The sequence below is a fragment of the Austrofundulus limnaeus genome, unplaced genomic scaffold (assembly GCF_001266775.1).
Source record: "Austrofundulus limnaeus strain Quisiro unplaced genomic scaffold, Austrofundulus_limnaeus-1.0 Scaffold457, whole genome shotgun sequence".
Lineage (NCBI taxonomy): Eukaryota > Metazoa > Chordata > Actinopteri > Cyprinodontiformes > Rivulidae > Austrofundulus > Austrofundulus limnaeus.
Window position 1 is genome coordinate 213,511 of NW_013952859.1, and position 11,088 is coordinate 224,598.

Here is an 11,088-nt window from a genome sequence, read left to right on the forward strand (position 1 = left end):
TATCTCATAATTATGAGATACTATCTCATAATAATGAGATAGCTAAGTCATAATTATGAGATACTATCTCATAATAATGAGATAGCTAAGTCATAATAATGAGATACAAGTTTTATTTTTTATCAGGGTGGCGGAAATTGGCTTCCACATATTTTATATTTAATTAACTATATATTTAATAAAAAATATCTATCTAATAGACAACACTGCAAACAAGTTCATATCAAGCTCGGATTATTCAAGTCAAAATACACAAAATCACAATTTAAAAATGAAAGAATTTGACCTGCACATTTGTGCAAATTACAGTATATAGTTGGAAATAAAGGACCAACCGAAGAATTTTTTGTGTTGCTACAACACAATAGATTGCTGCAGCACAATAAAGTCTCTTGCGTGAGTTTTCATGGTCCCACAAACCCCAGTTTTCTTCTTTCTTCAGCAGTGACGTAATAAACTCCCGCGCTTTAGTAATTTGCTAGCAGCAAATAGGTAGATTCGATTCACTTTCTCTGTGGATTCAAGCCAATGAGTACAGATGATTCCTATCAGCCAATCGTGTGCCTCTTCTACAAGTTCTTGGACCAATCAGCGACGAGTAGAGTTGGTAAAATCAGCCAATGGGAGTATAGTAAGTTTGTGAGACCAGTGAAGTGTCAGCCGGGTCCATTTCGCCGCTTCTCCGCCCGCCCGGCTGGTGGTGGCTCTTTTTTTTTGGATCTCACGGCAATGGCGGAACAGCAGCAGTTTTACCTCTTGCTGGGTAATCTTATGAGTGCTGACAACAACGTCAGGAAACAAGCAGAGGTAAGAAAAGGCGACATTTTCGCGACGGGAGAGCGCTGAAACCAAAACRCCTCACCGCCCTGAGTGCGGCCGCGCGCTCTGAGCTCTCGCGGCAGACTCCGTAGCCCACGTGCGACGTGAATCACACTAATGGTCAGCTAAGGCTAACTATTAACACGTTGCGTAGTTATGTGGTCACAGTGTAGACTGTTGGCAGTGTGGGTTCTGTGCTGACAGCGCTTTTGTCTCCGCGCTGCTCGTTTGATTAGAGAAGTCGGGGGGTGAAAGTGAAACGGTTCAGTTCGCCAGGTCCTAATCTCAAAATCTCCCAGCTGACGGCGAAGCTACAGGAAGTAGCATGGAGCTAAAAGCTAACGCCGCGTTAGCGCCCAGAGCGCTGACTCGCTTGTTACACATGCGGGGAATTTGGTGCTGAAGTGCGACAACAGAAAACCAGAAGCGGCTCATTTATGGGTGACATGTTGGAAATAAACATGCAAAGGCTTTGAGTCATTTCAACTAAAAATGTACAGTACTGTCAACCAATTAGACACAGTTAGCTCTTCATATTAGACTTCCCATTAAGTCCCTACGCACAGGCTCACTAGATAATTAGGGTTTCCTGGGGATTTGTTTGGTCACTAAGCTGGACCATTCACTTTCTCCCCATCACGATTAGCCTCTTCCTGCAGCAAAGCTTTGTTTTCTTCCTCACTAAGGGCCCGACTTTGGGGATAATGTGGTTGAATCTTATCACGGACGCTCCCGTGATTAGCAGTCAGCGTTTTTCTTTGTAAAACACAGACTGAGTGCCGTGATGCTAAGCCCAGTGGTATTCARTATGGCAGGCCTTTGTGTCACATAAATCAAACCACTGAACATAATTCTTTTTAAAAGGAGAAATAACTTTCGTGTTGTATTATTGTTTGTAAATCTTAATGTATGAATGACATTCCATAATATCAAAAATAAAAGTATTAAAAGTCTGGAATTGTTGCTCCATTTTGGAAACTTAAACAGCCTTCTATATTGAACAAAAGGATGATCATACTTGTGGATATGTGAAGCTGCAAGTCTGAGCATGTGAATCGAAGAGAAAAACACAATTTCTAATTAAAAATGTAACTAAATGTTTTGAAAATCTCTGCCTGCTACTGTACAAGTTTGCCTGCTGTACTTATCCTTTTTGTAGAAACTTCCACTTTCAGTCTGAACAAGATTTCAGTTCTGTATTTTTACATATTGCCTTCATTAATCCTGTGTTATCAACCAAAATATAATGTATACATCAGACTATGGAGTCTGGATCAGTGTGAATCAGTGATTTCAGTCTGATCTCTGATCCCAAGAGTTACGTCTGCGTCGAAGGCTGATACCAGTATTGAACTGGATCAGTCCCAACTCTAGCATCACTTCCTCTTCCCAGCAACATGTGTAGAATTTAGACTTGTTCTCGTAACCAAATTTAAAGTATCCTTTATGTCTTAATTGAATGCAGTCTACTGGCAGGACTCTGTAATTTTTTTTATTTATTTGAGGATTTGCAATCTCTTACAGGGCATATATTTTTCACAGACTGTAAACAACCCACAACTCGTGACYGAGGGCATATTTACAATTGGAACAGATGGCTGCTGTAAAACAAGTACTGTAGGATATTTATAAGTATCTACTTGTGCAAATAAATACTACAACTGCGGTTTTAAATAAAACTAAAGTCCAAAAGTTTGACCAGTGAAAACATTGACTGAACCTTGGATATTATAAAATATTGGTTATAGCAGGTAGAAAACACCTTGCARTTTATATACCTTTGGCTCAGCCTGTAATCCAATTTCATCACAACATAGTGTTGCCACACTGATAATCTGATCTTGTTTGTAATGCAAAAATATTCACCTGACAACGCCCAGTAGTCACTAAAGGATGTTAAATGCTTCTGAGTCTTGTAATCTTGCTCCCAGATAAAAGAAACGTGCGTGTGTGTGTTTACCTTTTTAGCACCACCTGAAACTGGGTGTACCTTAAGACACGCCCATGTAACTGCATCCCCAGTTTTGTGTGTGTAAAGCTGTATGTCTGAGACTTATCGGCCTGCATTTYTTTTCTTTGCAGGAGACCTATGACACGATCCCGGGACCGAACAAGATCACATTCCTGCTGCAGGCCGTCAGAGATGCATCAGCTGCAGAGGAGGTCCGTGCAGTAAACATGACCACAACTCTGACATGTTTTAAATTCTTTCAGGGAGTAAAGCATTCCTCTAGACACCATGCCATACATTTATTATTTATTGTCTTGAAAATAGTTTTAACTTCTTTGTGTTTTTTGCGATTGTTGAAACTGAATTCTGTTTTTCTTTCCTGCTTTGAAATCGTGCAGCACTGGAGGTGTTTAAAGAATCTGATCTTATGTACACTAACAAGGAATKCTCGTCATGACTCATCGTTCTGCCATGTAGTCTGTTAAGTTTACTGTGACTTGACCAGCTGCTCGATCCCTCGTGCTTCCTTTCTTTTCCTTTACTTCAAGGCTGATATATTTTTAGCCTCTTGAAATGGGAGCAGGCAGTGAGGTGTTTAGCCCAGAGCGAGTGACTCTGCCTTTTTAAGATGCTGCCAGCGTTGTCGTTGTGGCTTTATTGCCCGAGTTAGCATCTATGTCTAACTCACGAACGTGCTTTTGTGTCGTCGCCTCAGGTCAGACAAATGGCGGCAGTGTTGTTGCGGCGGCTGCTGTCGTCGTCCTTTGAGGAGATCTATCCAGGTCTGACGCTGGAGATGCAGACGGCCATCAAGGCGGAGCTGCTGACCAGCATCCAGCAAGCGAACTCTCCGAACATTCGCAAGAAGGTCTGCGACATTGCAGCTGAGCTCTGCCGCAACTTGATCGGTAAAGCTGGTTTAACCTCTATGTGCAAGATCCCCCGTCTTGCCTCTGGATGCATCAATTACTCTGAGTCATCACAGTTGATGTTGAGATTAAAGATCTGTCTTCAACTCCAGATGATGATGGGAACAACCAGTGGCCAGAGCTGCTCAAGTTCCTGTTCGACTCTGTGAACTCTGACAACGTTGCCCTGCGAGAAGCTGCCCTGCACATATTCTGGTGAGCTCCAGTTCCACATTCCACTCAAACTAATCCGGTCAGGCRGACCCACTCGTGGCTGACAGGTGTCTCGTCTTGTTTACGATTTTTAGGAACTTTCCAGGAATCTTTGGCAACCAGCAGCAGCATTATCTGGAGGTTATCAAACGTATGCTTGTTCAGTGTATGCAGGATCAAGCAAACCCACAGGTAAATTTACCGTGACGTCACCCCACAAAGGGTCTCGAGCACCAGTTTGTCATGGTTTTGCCGTCAGTCTTCAACAGTACAGTGTATTTTCAATCCTAGATCCGCACCCTGGCAGCTCGAGCCGCAGCGTCCTTTGTTTTGTCAAATGAAAGCAACACCGCTCTGCTGAAGCATTTCGCTGACTTGCTGCCTGGAATTTTGCAGGTAAGACGCAGCACCTAATCTATATCCTGGTTGCACATTTTCAGCACTAACATCTGCGTTTTATCTTTTGGTCAGGCTGTGAACGAGTCGTGTTATCAGGGAGACGACTCTGTGCTCAAGTCTTTAGTGGAAATCGCAGACACGGCACCCAAATACCTGCGACCAAACCTGGAGGCGACGCTGCAGCTGTGTCTGAAGGTGCGTTCGGTCGTTAGCGTTAAGCAGAAGAGACGTTTGTCTCGGTGCTCGTTAGATAAACGTCCGTGTCCCGTCTCCTCAGTTGTGCGCCGACTCGAACTTGACGAACATGCAGAGGCAGTTGGCGCTGGAGGTCATCGTCACGTTGTCCGAGACGGCGGCGGCCATGCTGAGGAAACACACGGCCATCGTAGCTCAGAGCGGTGAGGACGTGGTTCATCGGTGAGGAGATGATGTAATTGGCAGGATTTCTTGTAGCTAATAGCGTTGTCGTCTCAGTGCCCCAGATGTTGACTATGATGGTGGACCTGGAGGACGATGAGGAGTGGGCGCAGGTTGATGAGCTGGAGGATGATGACTTCGACAGGTACGACATGTCTTTAGAAACWCTGAGGAATGAGGTTGTTAAACAGACGCTGCCTGTAAATGGCTCATTGTGTTTCTTGTGGTTTATCAGTAACGCTGTGGCCGGTGAGAGCGCCCTCGACAGAATCGCCTGTGGTTTGGGAGGAAAAATCATTTTGCCCATGATTAAACAACACATCATGCAGATGCTGCAGAACCGTGAGTATATCTGCTGGTTGTATGTTTTTAAAATCTGTGACTTACCTTTTGGGAGTTGGGTTATTATGTTTACTGCATTTGATGCAAGGTTTCAAGTTTAATTGTGTTTGCTGCTAGCTGACTGGAAGTACCGCCATGCTGGGCTGATGGCGCTGTCTGCAATCGGCGAGGGTTGCCACCAGCAGATGGAGGCCATTCTCCAAGAAATCGTCAGCTTTGTCCTCCTGTTCTGCTCCGACCCTGTAAGAAATATTCAGCTTTTCTTATCAGCTCTGTTCAAAACAACCTCTTTGTGTCCGTATTAACTTGTTTTAAATTTAGTTTTCTCTTTGCTTCCCAGCACCCGAGGGTGCGCTATGCTGCCTGTAATGCCATTGGACAGATGGCCACAGACTTCGCTCCAACCTTTCAAAAGAAATTTCACGACAAGGTACCTGAGCAGCTGTTTTTTTTTAGTTAATAAAGTAGCAGGTTACTGTTAGACAGTAGTTGAGAATGACACATTGTTTTCTTTTTAAGGTCATCTCAGCCCTGCTCCAGACGATGGAGGACCAGAGTAACCCTCGGGTGCAGGCACATGCTGCTGCCGCTCTCATCAATTTCACAGAGGACTGTCCCAAATCCCTGCTCATCCCTTACCTGGAYAGCTTGGTGCAGCACCTTCATGTCATCATGGTCGCCAAGTTGCAGGAGGTAGAAAGCTGTTTTCAGAGTTCCCACGGGTCCTTGAAAATCCTTGAAAGTTTGTGAAAACAGCCAAAAATTACACTTGTCCTTAATTGTTTTTTTTGGGGGGGGGATTGAAATTCTCTATTCACATGACTGATTTAATCATCTTAAAAAAATTATAAAATAAAAAAAACATACATTTGTTGCGGTGGATAACTCAGGATTACAGTAAACTGACGTCATTGTCTCTGACTCAACTTCTATRTTCAGTTTTTCATTGAATTACATGACATTAAACCTGTTTATTGGTAACATTCTGTGATAGCMGTAGGTAAATTGCGTGGTTCTTTAATTTGAGGAAATTGGTACTGGAAAGYCCTTGAAAGGTCCTTGAATTTGATGGTGACCAAGGTTTGGGAACCCTGTCATATCTGGTTTGTTCTCTGCACCAGCCACAGCTGTTGAACACCTCCCAACTTGTTTTTGCTGCTCTCGTCAGCTGATCCAGAAGGGAACCAAACTGGTCCTGGAGCAGGTGGTGACGTCCATCGCCTCTGTGGCCGACACGGCCGAGGAGAAGTTTGTGCCGTACTACGACCTGTTCATGCCCTCCCTCAAACACATCGTAGAAAACGCCGTGCAGAAGGAGCTCCGGCTGCTTCGAGGGAAAACCATCGAGTGCATCAGTCTAATCGGCCTGGCTGTCGGCAAGGATAAGGTGTGTTTAAACCTGAGGTTAACCTGTTGGAAGACCGGTTTACTTCCTCGTTCAGCCCTCACTCTTCTTCTCTTGTACTAGTTCATGCCAGATGCCTCTGCAGTGATGCAGCTGCTCCTCAAAACCCAGACGGACTTCAACGACYTGGAGGACGATGATCCTCAGGTAGGAATGCTTGAAAATAAAAATTATCGTTCATGATGCCTTGTTTTAGAACTAATCCTGCCAAAATGTATTTGTTTTAGATCTCATACATGATATCAGCCTGGGCCAGGATGTGCAAGATCCTGGGGAAGGAGTTYCAACAGTACCTGCCCGTGGTGATGGGTCCCTTAATGAAGACCGCCTCCATCAAGCCTGAGGTGGCTCTGCTCGACAGTAAGTCACCAGACTTTCTGATGAAGGTTTAAAACCACTGTGTTTGGATCAGAGCTGGAGWGGTGGGACTGAATGTCTTCTCTTCAGCTCAGGACATGGAGAACATATCAGAGGATGAAGGATGGGAGTTTGTAAACCTGGGAGACCAGCAGAGTTTTGGGATTAAGACAGCCGGCCTGGAGGAGAAGGCCACAGCCTGYCAGATGCTGGTGAGCAGACGAGTTTTGAGAATCTGTGAAATAAAACCTGWCTTWTGTTTCTGTTAATAAAACYTCTCTTGTCCCGGGTTTCTTYCTCAAGGTTTGCTATGCCAAAGAGCTAAAGGAGGGTTTTGTGGAGTACACCGAGCAGGTGGTGAAGCTGATGGTTCCTCTGCTGAAGTTTTACTTCCACGATGATATCCTTTTACCTGGTTAAAACTTCACACATCTGCTGTCTAAAACTGGGACTATTACATCCACGTTTGAACGCTCAGTAAATACAGGCTTAAAAATAAGATGTCGTTTCTTTAACCATGTCACGTGTGCGAGTGGCAGCAGCCGAATCAATGCCCCTGCTGCTGGAGTGCGCTCGGGTCCGAGGACCGGAGTACCTGACCCAGATGTGGCACTTCATGTGCGACGCCCTCATCAAGGCCATCGGCACAGAGCCCGACTCGGACGTTCTGTCAGAGATCATGCACTCTTTCGCCAAGGTAACTCGACACGTTTTGGAACCAGAGACACTCGTAAAGCTTGGACACGTTATAAAGGATGTTTTCTGTCTGAACTGTTTCAGTGCATTGAGCTGATGGGAGACGGCTGTCTGAACAACGAGCATTTTGAGGAGCTGGGCGGCATCCTTAAAGGGAAGCTGGAGGAGCACTTTAAAAACCAGGAGCTAAGACAGGGTGAGGCTTCTGAATATTGCCCCGTTTGAGCTTAGAGATACAAAATTTGAACGGTGTTTAATGAAAAAACACCTGTGCTTCACAGCAAAGAGACAGGATGAAGATTACGATGAGCAAGTGGAGGAAACACTACAAGATGAGGTAAGAAATATTCAGTTTTACTTTAGGCCAAGGCTATTCAACTAAATTGCTCCGGGGGCCACAATTACTGCAGGCTAATAACAGCTGAGGGGCTGAACATCCAGCAGTTAGTCATTATGTAAATAAACCAAGTATTACAAAGATCTGTTACCTTTTGAAATAGTTTATTGTGCTGCATTTAATCATGAATACAACATACAGAACCCTATAAAACTAGTGATAATTAAACAATATCAAAAACAAAAATAACGCATTATGCCTCGTATTTAACACAAATATTATTTTGTCATCTCTGACTTGCCAAATTTTTAAACCAAATTTTTTCACTTTCATAGTTGTATCTTCAACTGCTTGTAGTTTTAACTGTCTTGAGTGTKYATAGAAATGTTTTTACCAGCTTGTAGCCAAGATTCTGAYRTTTCTGTAAAYACCMAACATGTCTATGTTTAACTAAAGGAACTTATAGTAATTAAAGTAGAAAACTGGAGGGTTTGGGCTTAAGAGATGAATGAACCAATTGGCGGGCCGAGCTTTGGTCACTCGAGGGCCATCAGTTGAATAGCCCTGATATAGACGACAATCATTTTTAAATGTTTCCAGCCTTCATGGTCTTCTGTTTGTAGGACGAGAATGAYGTGTACATCCTGACCAAGGTGTCGGACATCTTGCACTCGGTGTTCAGCAGCTATAAAGAAAAAGTGCTTCCTTGGTTTGAGCAGCTGCTGCAGCTCATCGTCCAGCTYATAGTAAGTCAGATAAGATGGTAATGAGTTGTTTTCCACCAGGAGCAGGAAGTGAACGTGTTTCGCTTGTCTTCAGTGTCCTAACAGACCATGGGCAGACAGACAGTGGGGTTTGTGCATTTTTGATGACGTCGTAGAACACTGCAGCCCCTCCTCCTTCAAATATGCAGAGTACTTCCTGAGGCCRATGCTGCAGTCTCTCTGTGACTCCAGCCCAGAGGTTCGGCAGGCGGCTGCTTATGGCGTTGGGGTCATGGCTCAGTTTGGAGGAGAGAATTATCGCCCTTTCTGCACAGGTGTGACTGATTATTTGTTTACTCTCTTTTTTTTTTTTTTTTTTTTTAGTTCCAGTTTAACTGACTTGGTTTCTGGTTGCAGAGGCTCTCCCCTTGCTGGTCGGAGTCATCCAGGCAGCCGACTCGCGGTCGAAGGAGAACGTCAACGCCACAGAGAACTGCATCTCTGCCGTCGGGAAGCTCGTGAGGTTCCGGCCCGAGTGCGTCAATGCTAACGAGGTCCTTCCTCATTGGCTCAGCTGGCTCCCGCTCAAAGAAGACAAAGAGGAGGCCGTCCATACGTTTGACTTTCTGTGTGACCTCATCGAAAGGTAGGACYGACTGAACACTTGCCTCCAATACATAAACACTGTTTGTGTTCCTGATGCCGCTTCTCTCCCACAGCAACAACCCCATCGTCCTCGGACCAGACAACTCCAACCTTCCGAAAATTTTCCACATCATAGCCGACGGGGTGGCAAACGAATCTGTTAAAACTGAAGATGCATGCAGTAAGCGTCTCGCAAACGTTATTCGTCAAGTACAGGTGGGCTGTCGGTTTTAGGTTCTGCACTAAATCCACTTTGGTTGATTTTTATTTTTTAAAGCCACTCTGAAAATAAACGTTTGGTTTCCTCCAGGTGTCTGCAGGGTTATGGACTCAGTGTGTTTCAATACTGAACGAGTCACAGCAGAAAGCCATCCAGGATCTACTGAATACTGCCTGAACACCCTCCTCCCTCACTCTCCACACACACACACACACACACACACACACATCTCCCTGCTTGAGGAAAAAAATCCCATGAAGAAAAGTTGAGTTCCTGGATCTTGCACACACTCCCTTCTTCTTCCTCCTGCTCTGATCATGTAGCGTGTTTGGATGCCGGCTTCAGCCCTCTCACCTGTACCTAGGTTAAGCTGATGGAGGGGAGCAGGTTGGACACACACCTGGTGGACATTGGCCAACCACTTCAAAGACTTGGATTCTGTAATTAAGGAAGTGGGAAGAAGAGTCACCCTGTCTAATTAGTGCAACATGTTTATCTGGACTTTTTTTTTTCCCAAACCGTTCCCCAACGCTTGGCCCAGAGGAACTCTGAGTCGCCCAACTCATTGGACTGTCAGGCCCGAGGGGGGAGGGGCTGCAGCGGGGGGGACTTTTTTTGTGGACTGAGCTGCTAAAAGAGGTGCAAGTGCACACTGGGCTACACTGCCTGTCTCCTGTGAATTTTTTTTAATTTTATTTTGTTTCATGTTCTCAGTGCTACCTGGGGAGGTTGTGGCATCTGTCCGCCACAGTTCAGGGGGTAGGATTTAACATAACGGCATGTTTCAGTGGCTAACTCTAGAAAATATACATACTGTAGTTAGATTTACATTAACRTTGCCTGGGAGGGTTGATCTAAGAATCATTTCCTTTGTAGCTTTCCAAACGGAGGGTCGCAGGAAGTGAAACTGTTCCACGGCCCGTTTTCTTATTTTAGGAAGCAGCTGAAGGACAAAGACTGTAACCTGCAGTCGCTCACAGCCTCAAAGTGTGACAGGTCAGAGATACGTGATTGTAAAGAGCGCTACCTTTAAACACAACATCATGATTTTTAACCCTTTGGAGTWGGTCCTGCAGACATGAAAAGGAATTCCAAAAACAATCACCAACAATAAAATAACATTTGAGAATTCTGCTTTTTGTTTGCCTTTTTTATTATTGACGTGAAGGAAAAATGACTACTTGTCTTGTATCTGTTCTTAAACCAATAAACTTTAAAGGTCCAACACTAAATCTTGTCAAGGCATGAACACAAATAGACTGCAGCATGATATGTAATAAAACTTGAACTGCAGTATTGTTTCTGGAAAAACACACTTTCGCAACATTCACAACCATCTATCTGCCAGCTGAGCTTCAAAGGAGTTTTATGATCTAAATCAGATTTTCCCAAAGTGGGGTCCCGAAACATCAAGGTGGGGTCCTGAAAATATTTTCTGAATGAATTATGTTTTTGCCTTGTTACAAAGTGTTAGGTTAGTATATTTAAAATGGATAAATGTAGTAAAAAAATATTGTTACTATGCCCATGTTTTGTTGACCTGATACAAATGTTTATCATCCAAAAATAGCTGGGGCCACAGGTCTTTGCTACTGTTATTTTGTGGGTCAAAAGCTGAAAAGTTTGGGAACCATTGTACTTTGGTTCACAAAGTTGTGCTTGGGACCCAATTATG

General features: G+C 44.2%; 1 protein-coding gene across 1 annotated transcript; it reads left to right on the plus strand.

The window, feature by feature from the left end:
• Positions 1-637: 637 nt before the first annotated feature.
• kpnb3 (karyopherin (importin) beta 3) lies at positions 638-10,545 on the plus strand. The gene is made up of 26 exons (XM_014025126.1): positions 638-807; positions 2,902-2,982; positions 3,486-3,678; positions 3,792-3,894; positions 3,987-4,083; positions 4,183-4,287; positions 4,363-4,485; positions 4,568-4,688; positions 4,765-4,852; positions 4,943-5,049; positions 5,167-5,291; positions 5,390-5,479; positions 5,569-5,742; positions 6,218-6,436; positions 6,518-6,601; positions 6,682-6,814; positions 6,902-7,023; positions 7,115-7,211; positions 7,336-7,508; positions 7,592-7,703; positions 7,789-7,844; positions 8,468-8,590; positions 8,664-8,883; positions 8,966-9,194; positions 9,268-9,409; positions 9,504-10,545. The coding sequence occupies exons 1-26, from the start codon at positions 730-732 to the stop codon at positions 9,588-9,590; spliced, it is 3,282 nt and encodes a 1,093-aa protein (XP_013880580.1). The 5' UTR covers positions 638-729; the 3' UTR covers positions 9,591-10,545.
• The last annotated feature ends 543 nt before the right edge of the window (positions 10,546-11,088 follow it).